Source organism: Haliotis rufescens, unplaced genomic scaffold (assembly GCF_023055435.1).
Source record: "Haliotis rufescens isolate VD_foot unplaced genomic scaffold, xgHalRufe1.0.p SCAF_2, whole genome shotgun sequence".
Lineage (NCBI taxonomy): Eukaryota > Metazoa > Mollusca > Gastropoda > Lepetellida > Haliotidae > Haliotis > Haliotis rufescens.
Genome location: NW_025963890.1, coordinates 8,821,482 through 8,846,805, shown reverse-complemented (window position 1 = coordinate 8,846,805; position 25,324 = coordinate 8,821,482). Strand labels below are relative to the sequence as shown.

General features: G+C 37.4%; 1 protein-coding gene across 5 annotated transcripts; it reads left to right on the top strand.

Moving 5' to 3' along the window:
* Positions 1 to 24,496, top strand: LOC124120225 (scavenger receptor class F member 2-like). Of its 5 annotated transcripts, none has more exons than XM_046482992.2 (9): positions 1 to 99; positions 1,343 to 1,454; positions 6,782 to 6,899; positions 12,192 to 12,291; positions 17,626 to 17,686; positions 18,828 to 19,730; positions 20,237 to 20,348; positions 20,650 to 20,713; positions 21,830 to 24,496. In XM_046482992.2, exons 4-9 carry the CDS (start codon positions 12,268 to 12,270, stop codon positions 21,908 to 21,910), a joined length of 1,245 nt encoding a protein of 414 aa, XP_046338948.1. In that variant the 5' UTR covers positions 1 to 99; positions 1,343 to 1,454; positions 6,782 to 6,899; positions 12,192 to 12,267; the 3' UTR covers positions 21,911 to 24,496. The 5 variants fall into 5 exon arrangements, with proteins under 5 accessions (XP_046338948.1, XP_048255551.1, XP_048255552.1 ...); XM_048399594.1 differs by having other exon boundaries at positions 18,828 to 19,748; XM_048399595.1 differs by lacking the exon at positions 12,192 to 12,291 and having other exon boundaries at positions 18,828 to 19,748.
* The last annotated feature ends 828 nt before the right edge of the window (positions 24,497 to 25,324 follow it).

Here is a 25,324-nt window from a genome sequence, read left to right as displayed (position 1 = left end):
CACATACGTAACAACGATGTGCCTAACATCTCGGTTATGATGCACACTTGGAGATCGGCTAGCGCCGAGCCAACACGGACATACATCAGATAGTTTCTGGTATGTATGATAATAAGCTATTTTGTGGGTTGTCCGGAGTTTGAATCTTCACAATCATGTTCGATTATATAAAACATGGTATGGGTCATTGTAGACATCGATACGTAACTGTCTTGTTCCTTTCATAGGAGAGGCACTATAACGGTAAAATGACTTTACACTTTTGTCTCACATTCTTTTTTGAAAATGCATTACTGGTTTCAATTATTTATTAAGAAAAATGTCAATTATTGCAAAGTATTGTTGAATAGCATTTGCATATTTTATCTGTAGTATAAAAATAATCCAAATATCATGTCATTATGTAGGACAGAATTTGAATGTTATAATATTTCAATTACGATTTTCAGTGATACACTATTATCATTTTCATATCAGTTAAGAGTGTTATGACCAATAGAATCTGTTTCGTTGGATAATCAATGGTCTTGACGTTTTGTATTAAATGTCAGTGAAAATGTAACGTCAATATTTCAGCCATGTCGATACCTGTACACTAATAGCCTACAGGTAATATAATATAAAATTTGTTAATCCACATGACCCTATATATATTCGAGGTTAAATTAATCTCCCCAATATGAAAAAAAAATCCATCTTGCATGTTAAGCTGCACTTGGTTTATCTTTGCTTTTGAACAACATAGCCATGCAGCTACAAAACCATTTATTCCTGATCCATGAACTGTCATGTGCGATAACAAAACGTTATGTTGTTATCATTGGCTCGTGAATCTAGGGGGTATTCAAAGCTACTAGTCAGTAATGTATAATGCTACCTTTCAAGAACAACGGTACAGGGCGAGGACAAAATTGAAATATCCATAAACAACTGTAAAAGCCAAACTCGATGCTCTATATTTTACCTGTGGTTGTGTCATGTATAAGGGGCGGTCGGGTAGCCTGGTGGTTAAAGTGTTCGCTCGTCACGCCGAAGACCCGGGTTCGATTCCCGACATGGGTACAATGTTTGAAGCCCATTTCTGGTGTCCCCTGCCGTGATATTGCTGGAATATTGCTAAAAACGGCGTAAAAGCATACTCACTCACTGTATCATGTATAAACATTCATAAAGCTCTTCTAATATGAGTTTAGTTACTTGCCCATAATGAAGTGAGAGATAATGTATGCCTTCATGGCATTTGCATGTACTATTTAATGCCTGTTAGTGTTGAAGTTACATGTAATTGTTTGTACATTGTAGCTCAAGGCAAGGTAACTTATCACTCAGCTTTGTTTTGCAGGAGAAATGTGACTGCCATGTTTATGCACTGAAGATTGAATTACACACTTGGAGACCGCCCAATACAGAGGTCATTGTGACACCACTAGACACCCGAAAAAAGCTCGTTTCAGGTATGAGTGCAATATAAACGACCTGCCTATCATGAATTACGTCCTCGATATGCTCATGAGGCTCTCCTTTGACATGTATTGATTAATTGTACTGTTGCAAATGACATTATGAAAGCACACATGTCAGGGAAGTATTTATAGTTTCTATTTATTTGCATTTATGTCCGAGACAAGCTTTGCGGATTAACTGCTGGATATGAATATCTACATAAACTTTTTTTTTAAGTCTGTGAGGAGGTTATGCATGTTTCTTGGACTCTAAAAACAACACCCACATTTGTACATTGCAAACCCAATCTGTACAAAATACAATTCATAGGTTTATGATTTTATCGGAAGGAAATGTAATTATGTACCACTTAATCTACATGATATGATATGTTACGAGAATAAACAGATCTGGTTACAACACCTACTAAGCAGGAGCAGATATAGTGTCACAGTGACCTCGTATGACACCTCGTGGGTGCGCTGTCACCAAACCTGTGGCAAAAACGAGTTACCGCCGTGTAAACAGTAACTTGCAATAAATGTCAGATTGGCTTTTGGTCATATCACATCAAAACGAATGCCTCTTTAAACCTCGAACAATACATGCGTATTGAGGACTGTGCAGATGACGAAGTCAAACTTGTGACATTGCTAGGTGGTATAACCCCTATTGTAGAGGATATGAGCCTTGACAGATGGGCTGAATTCATATCTTCTGTATCACGAGACATAAGCTCCTGGAACCTGCGATCACTGCTCTATCTATGGACAGTATATAGCAAAACCAGGACCAGGACATGTAAATATTCAGTATTGCCAATTTCTCTGCATAATATAATGTTCGTGTAAATATGCTGTGTTAACATGATTCCAAATGTATATCACTCTCCGAAATTAATGGAGGAAATAAAGATCATTCATTCATTCATTCATTCATTCATTATGTATTTCTTATATGGGAGTTGTAACATTATTTCAACACGACGGAAGTTAGAAGCCTCAAGTAATACTTAATTCAAATAGTATCATGCGATTACTTTTGGTGTCACAGTATACCTCTTTGTTACACATAGACTACACAAATATTTAGGATTAGTCTCGGTCCGAAATGCTCTTTCAGACTGCTGACATGGTTACAGTGTGTGAAGCCCATTTCTGGTGTCCCCCGCCGTGACATTGCTGGAATATTGCTAAAACCATACTCACTCACTCAAAGCAAGCACACTCGAAATCATTGTACAGTAATATACTGTATTGATGAATCTGAGCGATACTATCGAAACACAGCCGCCAGGACCCTCAAAATTTGTTGACATTATTGTATTGACACAGCGTTGATACATATTATACTTGAAAGAGGTTATACTTTGGCATACCCTGACGACAAAGTAAACACACTGAGAGCACGTTATCTACGTTACTGTTAGGTCAATCTAACCGATGTGTTGGTTCAGTTAATAATTCAATTTCGTTTACACCCTGTGTATTCATGTAATATTATATTCATGACAATGATATTGCAAGATATTTATAACATTAGTCAAAGTGAAAATATACCATATTGTTATATTCCCTCAAAACGTCAATGGACTTTATCATAATGCACTTGGACTTCGTTTTGCATGCAGCAGTATATACGCGTTTAAAGTTTAATTTGGCTAAAGTCAACAGGTTCTATCAATACAACTCATTGTATAAATGGTAATGGCGGTTGGAAAGCTCATAGGCAGAGTTTAAAGCATTCGCTCCAGGTTAAATATGTTAAATATTCCTGGTGTCCTCACTCACTCACTCACCTACCTCGAAGTGCTGTCTTTTTGAACTGATAGTACATTGGTGTGAAAAAACATGTTTATGAGTATACATGTATTTATATAGTCGGTTGACTAAGGACGGGGATAATCTTTAGCGGTAAAGCTTTCTCAAGTATTCACTTCCTCACACATCACGTGCAAATGAGAACAACAAACAAGAACATAAAACTATCAATACTGTTGTGCTGACATCCTCAAGTGCGTGAACGTACATGTAATTTGTCCGGTTGCGCTTGGGTTGTTTTCTGTTTATATTAATTAAAACCTATTTCAAATCATTCCAAGCATATTTTGAAATATTTAACCTTTTTGTGATTAATTAATAACTTATTGCGATCAAAATAAATGAGTAAATATTTACTTAAATTGCACTCCAGAAGTTCCTAAAGGTTAACCGACACGGTAGTATTGGAATGGGTGTAAGGGCGACACACCGAACTATCACATGTCGCAGTTAAAAGATTTGTGTAGCCTATATGTAACAAAGAGGCATACTGTGACACCAAAGGAATTGCAAGATACTACTTGAATTACCTATTGCTTGAGGCTTGTAACTTCGGTCATGCTGAAATAATGTTACAATTCCAATATTAGAAAGATATATCAATCATTGACATTCGTTTTGATGTGATATTACCAAAAGAAAATATGACATTAATTGCAAGTACATGTAACTGTTGACATATCGGTAACTCACGTTCGGCGCACTCACAGGGTGTAATACGAGGTGACTGTGACACTATGAAATACCCTATCTGCTCGGGTAGGTAAGTGTTCTAACCAGATCTATTAATTCTCGTAATCCGTATTGTGAGTGTCTGACAAGGTTCTATCATTCAACATAAGCTGGTTGAAGAGGTAAGATGTTATACCACTCGTTTACTCTTCTTTTCAGTTGGAAGATGTTCGTATGGCATTTGAATATTAATTCCATTTACTTATTTGATGACCAACAATCCAAATTTGTTTATTGTGGCAACGTTGACTAGTTTCAGTATATGTTTCATATTTAGAGAAATATTCCAATTGTTTGGCAAGTAGTGTTTTATTTAACACATAAGCTACAAGTTAAAGCTATGTTTAAATGTACAAATGTATTAATCCACATAGCACCTGGGCGAAAGGATAACAAAAGCATTTGAACGAATGGGCCCGTATTCCTTCACGTAAAACACACTGTAGACCTATTTGTCACGTTTGTAAGCTTTGATTCGAATTACTCAAGTATCTTCACTGAGACAAAATGACTTGTTATGAATATCCGCATACCAGTGGCATGTAGTTTATCTCTGGTCTTGTAAAAGTCTCATGCAATCTTTGATGTATTGTTCATATTCAGTAAGTTAGCACGTAGTTTGTTGGTACGCTGACGCAAGACCAGGTTATAATGAACGCCAACATGCTGTAAGATTTCCCCAGAAGAATGTATTGTCCCACAGTCTGCATAGGTATTATATGTATTTGACCATGCGATACTAACACGTGACTGATATAGTCCGTGAACTCCGCACATTTGTTTATGGTATTCGGGATATTATGTCACTGCGGTGTATATATCATCCTTGTCTGAAGTCAAAGCTAAACACACATGGCAGGTACGTAACCTACTCCTCCTTTACTGTTATGTCTTCCGACTTACATATTATCTGACTTGTCGGGGGTACAGGTGGCCCAGTCGTCTAAATCGTTTGTCTCTAGCGCACATCAGAAACCTATGATCGTAGGTTGGAATCCCGGTACGCCCCGATTATGTTTCTAGGTTGGTAGCACCAAACCCATGCTCGTGTGTTTCACCAAAGTGGTAAACATCGGAGACCCCGGGTGTTCCTCCCACATCAAGGTGACACGCCGTGATACTGTAACTGAAATACTGTAATGTTCAAAGCGGCGATAAACCCATTTCACTCACTATCTTACTTGACGTTGAGATACACAACTAAGACTTATGTAATTTTTCATCTTGCCTTGTATGTTTCTGACATAATAGCATGATCACATCAAAGCACTGAATAGATGATAAAAAGTTGTATAATCGTGTAGATTAAGTGGTACATAATTATATTTTTCCCCATTAAAATCATAAACCTATAAACGGTATAGTGTGCACATACAGTTTACAATATACAAAAGCGGGTGTTGTTTTTGGGGTCCAAGAAACATGCATTATCTCCTCACAGACTTCCATGTTCAGAAAATAAATTAATATGTAGATATTTATATAGTTAATCCGCGAAGCATGTCTCGGACGTAAATGCAAATAAACAGAAACTATGTTTCCGGCATTAATACATGATCATATTAAAGAACTGAATAGTTGATACAAACGTTGTATCATCATCTACTTCATGTAGATTAAATGGAACATATGGTGTATAGCTTATTGTCACTGTGGCATTAACCTCGGTACCTCGGTAATCATTCACACTTGGAGGTCGTTTACTGCTGATTACCACACGGAAGTCATTGTGATACGAACATAGGTCAGGTTCTGGTGTCTATGATAATGAGACATCTTGTGGGATGTTCCAGTTTTAATCTTCACAAGCATGTTCGCTTATATATAAGTCATGGATCTTATGATTGTCCAAAATATGAGTCATTGTAGACGTCGATACGTAACTTAATGTGTCTCATTTTCTTGGTTTATGAGGGACGATATAAATGGTTGTCTGACTTTACATATTTTATCAGATACGTTTCTTGATAATCTATAACTGGTTTCAATTATTTATTTGACATTAAGCCAATCTGTCATTTTTTTGCAAAGTTATGTTGAATATTTCAAAGTTACCTCTAATATAATAATATCCACATATCATGTCATAGACAAGTTATTATTGTTATAATGAGTGTTATGACCAGTGGAATCTGTTTCGTTGGATAATCGATCTCTGGCGTTGACTTTTTATATTAAATTTCAGTGAAAAATTAAGGTCAATATTTCAGCCATGTCGATATCTGTATAGCCTACGAGTAATTATAAACTTTGTTAATCCACATGACCCCTATATATATATTCGTGGATAAATTAATCTCATCATTATAAAAAAAACACATTTCCCTGATGCATATAAAGCTGCACTTGGTTCAGATTTGCTTTTGAACAACATATCCATGCAGCTACAAAAGAAATTGTATGATTATTTATATGATCCATGAATTGACATCTACGATTATACAGCGTCATGTTGTTATCATTGGTTCGTGAATATAGGGGGTAACCAAAGTTACTTGCCAATATTGTATAATGCTACCTTTCAAGAGCGAACAAATACAGAGCGATAACAAAATTGAGATAACCATAACATACTGTAAAAGTTATACTCGATGTTATATATGTTACCTGTAGTCGTATGATGTGTAAACATTCATAAGCCTCTTCTCATATGACTTCAGTTACTTGCCCATAATGAAGTGAGAGATAACGTATGCCCTCATGTCATGTGCATGTAATACTTAAAACCGATGTTTGTACATCGTAGCTCAGGGCGAGGTCACTTATCAGTCAGCTTTGTTTTGCAGGAGAAGTGAACATGTATATTACATGTTTACGCACTGATGATTGAATTGCACCCTTGGCGACCGTCCAATACAGAGGTCATTGTGACACCACTTGACACCCAATACAAGCTCGTTTCAGGTATGAGTGTACTATAAACGAACTGTTTATCATAAATTACGTGCAGATATTCTGCTGGAGATAATATGTGGAGAATGCGTAAAAATTCTCTGTTTTCAGATATTTACCTAAGCAATCAATATTTCAACACTAATTCAATAAGAACATTATGCATCAAACGCTACCAACAGTGCATACTTAAGGAAACGATAATGTATGCGTTTGGCTGGATTGTAGATAGTTGTACCAAATGCTTCTCATCACATAAAGATTTTCTGAGATTTAAAGAAACATAAAGGATGCACATGCGCGTATGTAGACCTGAGCACTTCGATATGAACATACATGTTTTTATAGCACACAACAGCGACGATGTGCATAGCTCTCTTCGAGTAAGGTGTAGCGCTGTCAGCATCTATGTATGTTCTACTTGTGTCAAAAACAAAGCAAACAAAATAATATTTTAGAAATAGTTTCATTTTTCGAAGGTTTTGAAGAAATGATAATAATACAGTAAATGTTAAATTGTGCTGGTACATAAGCAGATATACAACTAAGACTTATACAGTTTTTCATCTTGCCTTGTATGTTTCTGGCATAATAACATGATCACACCAAAGCACTGAATAGTTGAAAAAAAGTTGTATAATCATATCATGTAGATTAAGTGGTACATAATTACATTTCCTCCCGATAAAATCATAAACCTATAAATTGTATATTGTACAGATGGGGTTTACAATGTACAAATGCGGGTGTTGCTTTTGGAGTCCAAGAAACATGCATAACCTCCTAACAGTCTTCCATGTTCAGATAAAAAAAACATTATGTAGATATTCACATCCGGCAGTTAATCCGCAAATCTTACATGATCTTACATGATCACATCAAAGCACTGAAGAGTTGATACAAAAGTGGTATAATCATAGCATGCAGATTAAGTGGAACATATGGTATATAGCTTATTGTCACTATGGCATTAAAAGACACACACACACACACACACACACACACACACACACACACACACACACACACACACACACACACACATACACACCTGACATCTATTTATTTTGTTAGAACGTCAAATAAAGTCCATAACTACATTTCTCTCAGATAAAATCATAAACCTGTAAACGGTTTACTGTACACGGTTTACTGTACACGGCTTACGGTACACGGTTTACAATGTACACATGCGGGAGTCCAAGAAAGATCTACTATGTAGATATTCATTTCCAGCAGTTAATCCGCAAAGCTTGTCTCGGACATGCAAATAAATAGAAACTATAAATACTTCCCTGACATGTGTGCTTTCATAATAAATGGGCTCTGATTCAATCAATTCATGGTTATCTGATACCAGATCTGAGCTGTTGACCTGCACACTAGCGTACATCTACATACAGCATGCCACACATGACCATGGTGTCCCTGGCATGCATGCAAAGACGTACCTCGGTAATCATTCACACCCGGAGGTCGTTTACCGCGGATTACAACACGGAAATCATTGTGACACGAACACAGGTCAGGTTCTGGTTTGTATGGTAATGAGACATCTTGTGGGATGTTCCATTCTGAATCTTCACAAGCATGTTCGCTTATATATAAGTCATGGGTCTTATGATTGTCCAAAATATGCCCCCTAGACATTTACATATCATGACTACACGGTAATTATAATCAATTTGTATGTAATAATTATGTCAAAGTAATAATCAGGTGTAAAATAACAATACAAACAAAATATCCTATTCTGTGTTCAGAAATAGTTGAAACATTTTATAGTCTGGGGAAAAATAATAATACGTAAGATGTTGACTCGTACTGCAACATAGCATAACTGAATGTTATTTATAATAGAAACTACATTACATGTAGGTTACTTCAGGACGCAAACTTGTCATGAATTGTTTTTATCTGGAAATACCAACTTCTGAATCCTGTTTTTCCACATCAGCCCGCCAGTGAAAATATACAAGGAGGCCTTACTCAACTTAAGGTACAGCCCAATTTGCACTGAATTAGACTTTTAACATATATCTGTACACAACATTGAGTTGACAACAACCATTTCAGGAGATGATGATGCGGTATGTTCCTATCTTGGAACTGGGTATCACAAACGTAACTGTTACCTTGAACACAAATGCATGCCTACAACCATCGATGCATTGACATTCAAGTCTGATGAAAGCAATCTTCAATCAATTGCCTGTGTCCAACTTGGCGTGACGTCCTTAAGCGTGGGGCGAATGAACGGTGACGGCCTGTGGGGTTGTGCCGAGCATTAAACCGACCAATAGTTCACTGGTTAACGTTATTACGTTGTGAACTCTGGCATTCAACATGCAGACAGCATGTTTAAACTCCCCTTACATGTATCTGTGTCTCTTCATTTTATTGAAAAGTGACTAACAATGTCACACCAGCACTTTGGATGCATACATCGCCCATGCAATGCTTAAGAAAGGTCTGTGTTGAAGTGTTTGTAATATAATGTGTCCCAGTTCGGAAAATGACTGGATGTCAGCACGTTTTCACGATGACAACAGTGATTGGGCATATCTATTTCAGGAATTAGAAATTGACATGGTACTGTCATGGAAAATCGCTCTGAAATTACTTTATCAATATCATTTACAATTGACAGTTAAGTGTTGATTTTTCTAAATACTGTTCTAGTTATATGATGACTCAGGGGTGATATCGTGATCCATACGTGCAAACCATGGTGGTATTATTAGGGAGTCATTGTCAGATGAAGAAATGTTGCTTACTGAAATGTCATTTACAGTTAAATCACTGTTCTGTCGTACAAGTGGGCTGTAATATGCCTCAGTCTGTGGTCGTCGACCTGCAGAAGGATCCATGTCTTCCTCATAGATTTCATTGTAGCTGTTCCTACGGTACTGAAGTGGAACATTGTCTGCCGATCGCCCTGGATTTTCTCGCGCTCCTGTCGACATTTTGCATACTCTAAAGAAAATAATGACATATAATAGACCCTTAGAGGATGAAAGGGTTTTGATGATGTAGGACATGTCGGTTTGTTTCTTTAGCAATAACTTAATGTTTGAATAGAGGCTGATGGGAAGTGGAATATAACAGCCTAATTCAAGGAGGAAGGTAGCATACTTTGATTATAAGACGGGCTGTTACACAAAGTACAAAAGTATCTACAAACAAAATATCTGTGTTGTAAACTAAATGTGCACACGATATTTATACTCAGTAGAGTAAGGAAGTACACATATACATGTTATGAACGCCCATACGACATAATCTGTAGTATCTGTTTTTAGATAGTGGAAATCATATTTCACGCCTGCCACTCACAACCATACGTTGTGAAAGGCGACATAAAGACGCTGTATCACTTTCCTGTTTGTGAGGAAATCACTCTTGAAACTTTTATTAAAAATTAGATGATGGATTTTAAGAAAAAAAAGCAACATTTTTATCTTCCTTCGATTATGACGAAATTGTTGCCAAATGTGATCAATCTCTATTTTCTAAGGCCAAACACAAGTAGGTCTTAAGGAATAACGTGGTGTTTTACACCTTGTCCTCTTGTCGACATATCATTTAGAAACAATATCTTTAGGTGTCATGTTGTGTAATATGAAAAGCTTAACAAAAGAATATAAGTCTCAGCTTATTTTGAGTTTGTAAACAAACGATGACCGGTCGCATACGTCAAATACGTGACGCAGAGGACAGTGTACAGTGTACAGCTTATGTCTTGAAGTATTTGCATTGTGTTGTACCTAAAACTTCGATCTACTATTCTAGTAACAAAACATACGCCTGTTTCCGAAATACACCAAATACCATATGCTACTCATTGAAAGTAAATCACCGTGTCCAGCTTCTGAAATCAGACATCCAAAGTATTCAAATATTCTATCCACTACATACATAAGGCGTAAAAGGTCCCTCAATTTCATTTTCGATCTCGCTGCCGCCCTAATAAGATATGTGCCAAAATCCATTGACCAATAGGATACCCTTCTTGAGTTGGGGCTAAACATACCTTTTTTATGATATGACCTTTGAGAATGATCTTTACTTGACTGATCGACATGTCAAAAGAGTTGAGGTGAAATGGGGTTTAACGTCGCGTTAAAGATTATTGCACTTATATAGCGACGTACATGCGCGTGTATCTGTGTGTGGAACATGAATACCCAACTCAGCTGCAGTATACTGACACCGAGCCGACCAGTCCTTGTTTAAGCCCCGCATGCCAAGCGCCAGTCAGGGTAACAACAAGTACCATCTGTTAACGACTTTTGGTATGACGCGGCCGGAAATCGAACCCCGGACCTTCCGCTCTCCGGGCGGACGCTCCACCACTAGACCACGGAGGCGGTCTCATGTCACAAGAAATCCAGTGCTATAAAGTTAGCCTACGATATAACACCCACAACTGTGGTCAAAACCAAGTAAAGCCTTAAAAAAATCTCCATTTAGATCGCGCTGCTTAAAATGGCCCGTAAAGGAAGGCAATATAGTCAGTCTATTGACTATCAAACGTTTGAGAATTAAAGAAACATTGTTTTATCACTTTTACACAATAGACATTCATGAACATGCCATTAGTATCTTCATTGCTCTTCAGAATACACACCAGATGTGTCGTATGCTTACCTATGGCTAAGTATGCAGATCAGAATCGCCGCAATTCCCCCGAAGACAATAAATCCGATCAAAAGTGGGTACATGGCTGACTGGGGCGATGGGACCTTGGAAGCAGGAGCATCTGAAACATTACCATAGCTTAATAATCCATTTGAGAATGAAGTGAAGCTATTGGATTATTTGCATTTTTGTTCAGAAATCTGCATTTGTCGACTGATTCTGTGTATAGGCATGGTCGACAGTACATCCTTCTTATTGTATGTACCCATTTGTATGTCCTGTACGTTCTGTGGAGGATTACATCATGCGGTTAATACACACACCTTGTCCGAGGCAGCCAGAATTGAAAGATACATACCAACTGTTGTCACTTGGAGAACGTCAATACAGTGTCCACCATTGCGTTCACAAAGGCCTGACTGGCAGTTAGTGCAGGTCTGTTTGCAGTGTACTCCATAGAACCCGTCCTCACATTCAAAGCACAAACCAGTTTTCATGTCACAAAGGTCATCTTTACAGTTGTAGCATCGCAAATGACACGTTTCCTTATAGTACCCCTCAATACACGCCATGCAATGACCTGTTGTTTGATTACATCTCATACCTTTGCATCTGGAGCTACAGCCATCTGTACATTGTTGACCTTTGAATCCATTCTTACAGCCATTCAAACAGCTGCCGGTGTCTTGATCGCATACAGGTGTACATTCCCCTGCTGCACTGATGTCAGGCTGACAAAATGGAAAACAATTTTCTGAACAAGGCTTGTCACATTTGTTTCCGTGAAACCCATTTATGCATCCTTCAACGCAACCTGAAATTAAACACTTTCCAACACAGTTCGTGCAGTCAGTTTCACAGTTCTCCCCAGTGTAATGGATGTCACATTTCTGACATATCCCTGAAGTGACGTTACAAAGTCTGCATCTAGGCACTAGGTTATCAGAGCATTGTTTCTTGCAGACACCATTCCTGTAACATCCTTCAGGACATGTATTCGGGCATTCATTCTCACAATATTCGCCTACATGGCTTTCTTTACACTCTATACAATTGCTTGCATCTCGTTTGCTACATTTTAAACAGTTTGATATGCATGGAATGGTGCATAGTCTCCCCGAAAAGCGATCTTTGCAGCCATTTTTGCAACCAATGTCTCCTTCAGTATTAACTGTACAACTTCCAAGAAGACAGTTATTAACAGTTGAACAAGCCGTTGTGGCTGTCGTAGTCGTTGTACATATTGGATCCGTGCATTTTTCACCGATATATATGCCTGAAACGGGTCAAATGGGATCATCAAACTGGGTTTACTCATACTAATATAAATACAAAATTTACAGAGGCTATAGTTCACGTATATGCAACGCCATAACTACGAACACTCTGACGATGCCACTTCCGGTTTTGAGAAACATATTCCTGTTGCTATGAGAACAGAAACCCCTTGTTTCTATACTCATGTGACCTGTCATTTGACCGACACCAAATTATACATAGTATATTATTCCGGGGTAGAATAGGTCTTCAGCAACCCATGCTTGCCGTAAAAGGTGACTATGCTTGTCGTAAAAGGCGACTAACGGGATCGGGTGGTCAGATTCGCTGACTTGGTTGATGCATGTCATCGATCCCAATTGCGTGGATCGATGCTCATGATATTAATCACTGGATTGTCTGGTCCAGACTCGATTATTTACAGACCGCCGTCATATAGCTGGACTATTGCTGAGTCCGGCGTTAAACAACAAACAAACAAACAAAACAAACACATATAATATATTAATTTATCTGCTGTTATTAGTCTGGAACCGATTCACTTCGACCTTTAAAACCAATAGAATTGTGGATTTATTTTCCTTGATTAAAAGAAGAATCCAACATGACGGAAGAAAGAAAATGTTGAAAGATTGTTTTGATAACTGGATAGGTACAGAATATGGAGTTTTGGAAGACATGTTCCAAAAAGATGGCTAAAGTGTTTCACCACCTGTGTGGTTGCCAAACCATTCGGTTTATTGTCAAGAAACTTGGTCAAAACTTGATTGGCATTTTTTGTTCCTGTAGTATGAGTTAACGCTGTTATTGAGTTAGCAGTGTTGGCGATACATAATGATCATGCCTTTTAAAATGAACTATTCATTGGTTAAATCCCTTTAGTTAACTGACCAATGTATTTGTACTCATTGAAAGTATGACAAACATGGGACTGATTTACCAGATAATACATAGTAACACTATACTGCATATGATATCACTAAAAGTATCCCCACAACTAAACATCTTAGAATATTTTGCCTTTAAAATAGAAAGTGGTGCCCGTTCCGGTCAAAGTATCCACCTCCGCCTAAGGTTCAGATGCAATGATTTAAATGCACATAGATATCACAGAGATTCTGGAATTGATGACATGCTCTTGTTGATACTATTACGAGGATCCTGCACATTAATTCCTTTCATATCCCAAATATTGTAATCTTCGTCATGATATGAACTACTGCATAAAATGATATGACTTGGATTCAGTATTGTATGGAAATTCCAAAACATCCCCTGCATCTAACCTTGCTATTATTCAATGTGTTCATTTGTTTATTGTAAAGTTTGAAAGATTAAAAATTTAAATATGTGTCTTCTTAACAATTACATCAATTTAATAGTGTTATATATGTGTGATATATGTGTGACAGTTATATAAATTTATTATTTTATTTATAATTTATTCTTATTAATTGTGAGTGAGTGAGTGAGTGAGTGAGTGAGTGAGTGAGTGAGTGAGTGAGTGAGTGAGTGAGTGAGTGAGTGAGTGAATGAGTTTATGCTTTACGTCACATCGGCAGTATTTCAGACATATCGTGATGATTATTAATTGTGAAATGTCCTTGGAGGGAGAGGTCTTGAAATTGGCTTAACCTGTTCACCGATCCTATATCCCTTTTCGGAAATAAATATTGTTTAAATCACAAACATAGCAAGAATATAACCAGCGGCTATTCTAGCATCAAAGTTTAAAAAAACCTCTTAATGATAAATATAACTTTATTGGTGTCGGGTTTTTTCAGGATGTCAAACAAATAAAACCCTGTCTATTCGTTTCCTTTGTTGCAACATGCTTTCGTTCAGTGTACCCGTGATATATTTTCACATTGTGATTTTAAAGATTCATACCCGTATTGAAGATGATTGTGAAGGCAATATAGATCCATATCCGTAAAAAGGTTCCTGAAAGAGAAATAAAATAATATAAATCTATTTTGTCTATACAATAACCTTTCATGGCCAAATTACTGTTTTATAGTCATATACTTAATCACATATTTGAAGCATTTTGAGAATTAGTGTAAACTTTCTCTGTACAATCTGAAACAGTTAAAAATCAATAGTTATTTCACATAAAGCCGCGTCGGGTATTACCGAGCAAAATTTTATTTCCGTGTATATTTTAAGACATCGTCCATCATTACAGCTATTGGTATGCGCATCCTATTAAAACTTAACTTCTTCTTCCGGAAGACATATCGCTAGATACGCCGAAAGTCTATAAAAAACAAAGGAGAAAAATATCCGAAGTCAGACACCGGGCATGACATTCATGCACATGTTTCGAAGATTGACCATGAAAATGTTGTGATAATAAGTTTGGTCAATACTGGGATGTTCTTTTACAAACTTAACCTCCAGTATATTTTCTTATCTGGCATCGTCCAAGAGCATAAAGCATTCTTTCGATTGTTCAATGGGAAATATATAGTCGGTTTAACATTGTTTCGTCTTTTCGGCAAATTCCAAACAAAGCCGCTTCATCGCACTTCACAGGCTTCAGCGGCAATCTTTGTTAGTAAACTCACTGTTATTTTCCTTTAAATATCGGAAAACGATTGCATAAATGCAGCCAACATGTGTGGCTGACTCAAAGTCCGTGCATTTCGGAGATTTTGATTTTCGCACTTTATGTAGAAAACTCGTGTTAAGACCAAAATTCAGGCAAAATGCACACGAGAGGTATAAAAGGCGAGCACATCGATGGGAACGTGTCACAATTGAAAAAAGAACGCTCCAAGCATGTCCTGATTAACTTGGTGACAGTGACTCGACTTCTCCAGATGTAAAACGAGACAGGACACCCTAGGGACAGGCCTAGGAGTGACAGACCACGCGTTACACACTCCCCCTCCCTCCCCTCTCTCTTTCTGACATTTCCCTTTATTTTTTTGTGCTCCTCATAATAAAGAAGTGTTTCGTTTTTTTATAAATATTTTTATTTCAATTCATAATAAGGAAGTTGGGGGGTGTGGGGGTGGGGGTGGGGCAATTTCTGTATATTCCATTTAAAATTATTGAAACGAAAGAACGGAATGAAAAGCTGAACAGAATCTGACTTTTAGAGGAAAGGCAATTGATTGGACAAAAGTAATTTACTTCAGTCAAGAAACAATTAGCTATGACATTAGTTATTGCTGACATATGAAACACGTCTTTTTAATAAGAAACATGTTTCTCTTTAGGATCTCTAGAGAACACTTATAATTTGAAAAGTGAACTTTCCGCACCTGACCTACGTATAACTTATTCAAAGCTAAATGAAATAAATGAATAAATAAATAAACTTTTATTGCTAGAGACCACTGTGCAGGAATGTATATTTGTGTGTATTTGCAAGAAAGGGGACATTATTATTTTCCAACAATCAATACATATGCAATATTGTTAAGTAAAACGGGGGTTTGATTATGTTTTTGGAGAAAATCCCGTCCCTCTCCGCCCCCGAGAATCAAATGGTGGCTCCCTTATGACCCTAGATGTGTTTGAGACAGGTGTTTGATAGTAAAAGCAGGTCATTACTGAAATCGGAATTTCGGATACCTGAGCTATTACACCCTTCGAACGAACTGTATTATGTAAGTTTCCGACACAGTAACAGTCAAGTTAAGAAATTCCGGGGACTTTCGTTTCCGATTGAATACATAGAATATGATGAAAGCAAACGATATCATCGTATATCAATGCTACTTCAGCCATAAACATGGCCAAAGGTGTTCCCGAGTGTTATTAGGAATAGCATCACATAGGTGTTCAGCCAAACCGACAAGGGCAAAACGTGAGGACAACGCAAACTATCGATCTGGAACAAGTGTGAGGGACCACAGAAACACGTCTTTATATGCGAATATGATTCACATTGAAAGGTTCGATGTATACAGTAGTTGTTTTTCACTTTAATCAGAACACAGTAGAAATGAGGTTGGGTGTCGCTGTTCTGAAATGCCCGACACTGTTCTTCATGAGAATTTCGAAAAAGTGACGTCTCCCAATTCATGTATTTTGTTTCAGTTTTTTCTCGCTTGAACTGAAATATGTGTTGGAAAAACATCATTTGTTCTTCATGAGCGGGGCGGTCGGGTAGCCTAGTAGTTAAAGCGTTCGCTCGTCACGCCGAAGACCCGGGTTCGATTCCTGACATGGGTACAATGTGTGAAGCCCATTTCTGGTGTCCCCCGCCGTGATATTGCTGGAATATTGCTAAAAGTGGCGTAAAACCGTACTCACTCACTCACTTTTCATGAGAATTTCAAAAGTGATATCTCCTAATTCATGTATTTTGTTTCAGTTTTTTCTCGCTTGAACTGAAATATATGTTGGAAAAACATCATTTGGTACTATTACAACTACAACTACAACAAAACACTTACATTTTATGCAACCGCTTCTTTCTGTGGACGAAATCGATCTGAAGTTAAACGGGAAATAATCTTTTGACCGTCTATTTGCTGACATGAAACCGAATGCGTAGTACATTTCCGTGTATTTGCTTCAGGTTTATTCTTCCCGTTCATCGATTGTATAAATGTTTGTACGTAGAAGTTTACATGTTTGTACGTACAATCCCTAAGCCAAAACACAACTCACAACTTTGATAATCGTAAAGATGATAACAAGCATCAGTTTTGACTCAGTTACTTACGAGTGTGACATTTGACAAACTAATGACCATGTCAAACAATTTCCGATGTAATACTCTGTGCAAGGCTTATTTTCTAATTACCTACATGCTTTATGTCTTTTGAATGTGGAACCAATACATTTTTCTTGCTTACAGCGTATAACAGGAATGGAATTACATCGACTGCTTGCAATAAACATATACATGTACCTACAAAGTGAGTATGTTTGAACGTATTGTATCATTGGTACAAATAATCTGACAATTCAGCTCTCCTGAAAATATGTAAACTCATATACTAACGATAGATGGGGAAGGGGTTTGTATGAGATATTTTAAGTTATCTTAAGTATGTGTATGAAGATTGTTTGCATCGGATAATTCAAATTATTATAAGGATGTGTATTACCACTATCTAAATTATTCTAAGACAAATACTTTTTTATTATCTTAATATTGCCCAAATGGGAAACAGCGGGTGGTGCGTGTAAATGGTACTGCGCTCTACCGCGCCAAACTTTGCTGTAGAGGCATAGAAGGTACTCAGTCAGTCATCGTATTCACCGTTTCGCATACACTATGTACATAATAATATGTTATTGCATCTAACATTTTAAGCACAAATGGCTAAAACGTTTATCTATAACAAACCATCTACACGTAAATGTGCTATTCCCCTTTTTCCCTACATAAAAGGTTACATCTGTGGCGATTTGACTTTCAAGTCATATCAGCAATGTATTGACTTGTCGATGGAACACACCCATTACAAAATCACAGCAGCAGACATCCTTAAGAGCTCAAGGCCGCCTCCGTGGTCTAGAGGTAGAGCGTCCGCCCGGAGAGCGGTAGGTCCAGGGTTCGATCCCCGGCCGTGTCATACCAAAACACGTTAAAAGATGGTACTTGTTGTTACCCTGTCTTGCGCTCGGCATGCGGGGTATTCATGTTAAACTGCGGTATGGTATCTCAGTGAGCTAGCACTATAAATCGGCATCAGTCCGGACTAGTACAAGCGCGCACACACACACACACACACACACACACACACACACACACACACACACACACACACACACACACACACACACACACACACGTACATGCACGTCGCTATATAAGTGCAATAACCTTGGTTGCGACTTTAAACCCAATTTCCCCTCACCTCACTTAATAGCACACGCTGTTTTACATGAAGTTATAACTTTGTAATAGGACTACTTGGACTTTTTGGATATGGAGACGAGTTCAGGTGGAAATTCGTGACGTTTTATGTCATATGTATTATGGTTATCAGAGTATGGTAGATTGGTGTATTCGTGCTATTTCTAATCCAACTTTTATATTACATTTTCTAGGTATCGCTATTGCTAATGGTATAGACTACCATTGCCTGTCGGTATCTGAGTCCGGGACATGTGAGGAATGTTATACTGGATGGTATGGTGATTACTGTGACAAGATGTGTCAACACTGTGACACGGGTGGATGTAGCAAAACAGGAGTTTGTCTTCAGTGTGAAGCTGGATATTACTCTGCAAACTGTTCACTGACATGTCCACCTCAGTGCAGAGAGAGCTTTTATGACCGTGTCTTCTGTAACCGTACAACAGGGAATTGTCTGGAAGGCTGTAAACCCACATGGTGGGGACCTAAATGTGAACACAAGTGTGGAAAACAGTGTACTCATTCAGTTTGTAAATTTTATGATGGTTCTTGTGACAGTGGATGCAAGGACGGGTTTACCGGGTCGCGTTGTCACAAAACCTGTTCAGTGGGATGTTTCCATGGCAAGTGCATTCAGCTGACGGGTGTGTGCCTTCATGGATGTAACACTGGCTTCTATGGGCACTCCTGTGATAGACACTGTACTGATAAATGCCTCGATAGAGAATGCAGTACAAGGATTGACGGAGGCACTCCTACCTGTACCCACGGCTGTGTACCTGGCTGGAAGCCTCCCCTCTGCCATATCCCTTGCCTACCTAACTGTTTATCCTGCATTGAAGCTGGGGTGTGTACATCCTGCAAGGCAGGGTTCACAGGAACAAGCTGTGAGAAGAAGAAATGCAACTGTCTAAGTTCCGGTTGTAGCGAAGACAAAACTTGCAATGGATGTCTTGATGGGTGGAAGGGACAGACATGTGAGTTGACCTGCTCTCAAAACTGCCTCAAATGTCAACAGAATAGTGGGAACTGCATAACATGTCGCCAAGGTTTCACATATGATGGAAGAAGTCGATGCACCTCCATGATCGATGGTAACGGAACCTCTCAATGTATGTGATATGCTAGTATTGGTAGTTTGAATGTATATCGATTTACATGTTATACGCACAGGGGAAGTTAGCTATAATAATAATATAGGACATGTTGGTTCAAAGTTGCATTGGTTTACTTTCTGGGTAAAGAAAAGGTGACAATTGTCCATTATAATACAAACGTGATGATAACCGTAGATATTTAATCACTAAACATCGAATATATACAAAATTGAGTTATTTATTAGGATCTAGTAGTTTTTATTATAACACACTTAATAAGTATTAGCAGGTATTTCAGTTGCTTTAAGTTGGAAAGAAACTATTATTCATAAACTGAATGTCTAAGAAACACATTTTTCGTCACCCACACAAATACATTTTAATTGTCACAAATACAACACCCATGGTATATATACATGGTCGTGATAGTACTATCACGTGATCTGTAGAAGACATAATTTGTTACAGATGTATTTCTAAGCATGATATTTCCTTTCATATAGCCACAATCACCGACGTCCCACCTCAAAGGCAAGAATCACATGTTGCCATTGCGATTATTTCAACCATAGTCTGTCTACTTGTAATCGGAGTTTTAATCGGGATCTCTATCAGGTTAGTTGTTGGATTATTTTCTTTAACTGACAAACACGTATTCCAGTTTTCTTCTGTGGCATACATTTTAAGCTTTTATAAATTAAATATCCTTATATGCCTGGAAATGTGTTTTGAAACCGATGGAGTGGACAAGAAATTCATCATGCGTTTTTGAACCAATCAAACAAACTTGTATATGTGTTTGTATCACTCTGCAGTGTAAAGTATCTCAAGGATACTGTAGGAAACTCTGAATTAATTGTCATTACACTTTACATACTGACAAACGTTGGTTGCTCTGTCACACTCGGTGTTGCAGATTCCGAGGACGCATCCTGTCATGCTTTAAACACGCCGAGAATGGAAATGCTCCTGATAATAAGGTAATGTTTAATCTTCTGAATAATAGTTCCTTCTGACGCTGTGTAATGAAAGCGAAGTGATATTGTCCAATTTTGTTATTTGTTATTGTCGAATTTCTTGGAACGGCAGTAGAGTGGTTCACTGGACTCCTTACGGTGTCGTCACTTTATGGCTGACACAATGACAATGCGACGTTACACTGCCACTCAGTCATTCACTCCTAAAAGTGTAATGACAAAACCATAGAGACACATTTACAAATTGACGAACAGGGTAACCAGAAAATCATCAAAACATAATCTTACTTTTGTGATATACCACGATATTAATTTGTATCTAGCAAAGTCAACATCATCAAACTCTAAATACTAAAATATTCATTAATTTGATTTTATTGGTTTTACGCTTAAATAACGTTGTTAATTGTAAGCATATTGATTTTTTTTTCTGAGTATTCACAAGCAGGAACGTATGACAATCAATGCATCAATCGGTCAACTGATGTTATGTCAATAGTTCGTTTTTGTCATTTGGCGATCTCAAGGATCGAAAAAATAATGTTCACATCATGTTTTGGTTCTCTTTAGAAAATGCAATGAATCAAGTGTTCGCGTATAACTAAGATGCGGACGATTTTTTAAGCTTGACGCAAATCAACATATAAACAATCGTGTTTAAGGAAGTGACATAGCACTAAGCTCCCATTCGGCTTTGTCGTAAGCAAAATACGACGTATCGTAAAACGAGAGTAAACGACATTAAACGCCGTTTTTTGAACGATCTGACTTTACTCACGACACCGCTTCATATAGGCAATAGGTTGATTTAGAACATAAATCATATCGGCCATTTCCTACGGTGCCTTATAACATCTATGGGGAACAACTCACAAGACACTTCCCTCTTATAAATAACGCCGTCCAATTTACGAGGTCAGCAAGTTGTGAGCGCATGTTCGAATCTCCAGAAATGACGTCTTGATAGAACAATGTTTTATCGTGAAATAAGCCAAGCTTTGTTCTTCTTTGTTCTTTGCGATTTATGGCGTAGCTATTTTATGCATAAATACAAATGATTGCATCAGCAAAAACATACAAGCAGACATCCTTAAACAGTCCATTTTCCATATGTTGTAGGAGCCGGAATTGTCAGCAGCCGACTTGCTCGGACAAGATCGCGAGCAACAAGAAGATGTATCGTTGAATAATGTGTGTTAATTATTTCCAGCATTGGCATTAGAAGGTCTATCTTGAGACAATCGAGAGTTCTAATATGTCAGGGTCGATCGAGCATACTAGTATATGCTTTTAATGTAAGCTCTTTTCATCAGCACAAACATGTGATTTTGATATATCTCAGAATTGTGCAGAATTGACAAGTGCATCGTATATCATGTGTGGTATTTCTTACACCTTAATTCCCAATGGCAATAGTAATGGTTATTGTATTGCATAAAGACCCCTTTGTGGAGACCTTTAGAGTTAAACATGCGACTTAATAAAAGTACTTGACATGTTGATACATCACATGTATGGTTATATTTACTGTTCATGTATTAGCTTCCTGCGTGATTTTAATGTTGAATCTGTGTGTATCCAGATTAATACTGTGGTGACGGTATACACCAGACCTTCAGCTGCCTCGAAAAACTTGGGTCTACAGAACATATGGAGTTATCAGGAAACAAGAGATATATTAATATTTGAAATATGAGTACAACACTATATATGACTAATGCGTTTAGTTTATACAACACCAATACTCGCTGCAAGTAATCAGTGCATGTTAACAACACAGCTACATATACTGGTTCAGCGTGTACTTGTTGCCATATTTATCGACAAGAATCATCTGTCTATGGTAGTCTAGTTTTTATTATATAACACAAATACTGAAAACAATCAAATTTAAAATTTTACATGCTGCACTGATTCCTGATTTTGTATCTACAAGCAAACTATTGTCATATATATCTCAATACCAACGACTGCGCATAACACAAATGAAATAATACACCTTCTTGGCGTAAGAAGTAAGGAAATAAGAATTATCCGACCGAGGCTTACACTCTTAGCAAAAACACATGTTACTACATGCATGTCCATAAGGTAAGTGCCAGCTCATGTCAGTAGACGTCCATCAACATAACGATCGATCTACGTATGTACAACTGCAGTGTTCGTGTTCCCTTCGCATAACATATATGCACGTTTTGAAAAGGGAGAAATACTCAGCATATATGATCAACTATCAAAGTGACCACTGACAAAACATACTCTTGGGGAGCATATTACGTCTTTTTTTTATTTTACATGAACATATTTGAAGATGGAATTAAAATATGCCGTATGTATGCCGTGATTTAACATAGTATTTAAGATCTTCTACATATCCAATGAGTATTATCACCTTAATGACGGGTACTACAATGTACTTACATTCATAACAGTATCCTTTCTAGAAGTGAGTGTATGTTAGGGTATCCATATCCACTGTTTGTAAAACATGCCAATAAGCAGGTATCGACCTGCTGTCCTGTTGTACCCTATATTACCGTCACCGTCGTGACACCTGATTTGTTACCAGTTGGATTGTCCACCAAAACAAAAACACCACTGGTGCAAATTATCCAATTGATTTTCTTTTTTATTTGTTTTATTTTCAGTTATGTGATTCTTCAACCGACATTTTCGGTTGATGTATATATATTTTGTTTATGTGTTTCGAAAGTTCAGTTTTTGTTTGAAATGTTTTGTCTGTGAGTGAAATTACATTCTTTCTCTCTGTAGTTTTCATTCATTTTTTCTGTTATCAGATTTTGGTTAAATCTGGTGCATTTTAGCATTGCAAATCTTTACTTCGCGTGCAAGACCCCTGACGGCCTTTGTGAAAAAAAACATTCTGTAAAGTGAGTGAGTGAGTATGGTTTTACGCCGCTTTTAGCAATATTCCAGCAATATCACGGCGGGGGACACCAGAAATGGGCTTCACACATTGTACCCATGTCGGGAGTCGAACCCAAACCCTGGGCCAGTAATATGGTAATTTGAAGATTGGTCATCAAAGGACAAGGTTGATCTACTTTGCACTGAATTTCATTCACACGATATTATTCACTTGACCGAAATTTGGCTGCATGACGGCATACCTACTGTTGGTATTTCAATTCCAGGCTTTCATTTGCCAATTAGAAACGATCGACCAAGTCGAGGCGGGGGTGTAGCTATATATGTAAAACGAAATGATATGCTAACAATATGGATCATCTGTGCATAAATGGACTCGATTCATTATGGGTAATGTCAAGGGCCATTCTATAGGGCAGATAAAAGCGAGGCTTTCTGGCGGTTAACAGATCAGTCAATATATATGTAACGCAATAGATTTGAATATAACAACTATTACAGATGGGGAGTTTAATCTAGACATTCTGAGAGAAAGTAAGAACAAAATACATCACTTTCAAGCAATATATGGGTTGACCCAAATTATTACTGCGCCAACCAGGATTACACCTACCTCCAGAACTTTGATTGATTTATTGTTTGTAACTAATGTAGAGTGTGTGGAATTCGGGTGTATCCGATCCTATATGCAGTAACCATTGTCCTATATTCGTAGCAACTAAGGAAGATATACATAGCAATGCAAATTGTAAAAGAAAAATCTTAAATTACAACATGGCGAATAATGAAAACTATATTGATAGCTCAACTGAGACAAAGTTGGGATCATTTCTTATCATCCAGAAATGTTGATGTTATTGCAGAATGTTTTACCCGGACAATTATTGACGTGTGTAATACTCACATTCCTAAATCAATTGTGACAAAGAGACCTAATGATAACCAGATCCACTTGCTAAATTGTTTAATATATCCCTGGACAAGTCTACTTTTCCAGTAAGTTGGAAGGAAGCTTCCGTAATGCCTAGATATGTAATATCAATGAATGTAGAAATTATAGACCTATAGCTCTCACGTGTTGTGAGGTATTCGAAAAATGCGTTTTTAAATATGTTTGAATTACTTAAGAGATAATAATTTGCCTACAAATCTTCAATCAGGGTTCTTGTCAGAGATTTTACCGCTAATAAGCTAACTTACCTACCTACCTTTATTGCTAGAGAATTGGATAAAGGCAAAGAAATTAGAGCAGTCTTTTGCGACGTTTAGGCCTTTGATAAAGTTTTACATGGAGGTATTATCCATAAACTCAAATCGTACGGTATTGAAAGGGAAATTGTTAAGATAGTTTGAAAGCTACCTAAAAATAGATGTCAAGGGGTTGTTATCAATGGGTACAGTTCTGTCTTAGAGTTCCACAAGGGTCATTCTCGGGACCTCTACTGTTTTTAAGTTTTATAAACGACATTGTAGACGATATTGATCGTAGATTGTTTGCAGATGAAAGAGCCCTATATGTCGTGGTAAATGATCCACATACAGCAGCACATTGTCTGGGTAAAAAGAAAAAACACTGGTAATTATGTATAAATATTTATTATATTATTATCAAGTTTCTTTAATGTCATTTATGTAATGAATGCTATTTTTATGTCACTTTCATTACATTGTTATTTGTATACATATATGTATATGCATTCAGATAACCGGGTATGCTCGTTTGCC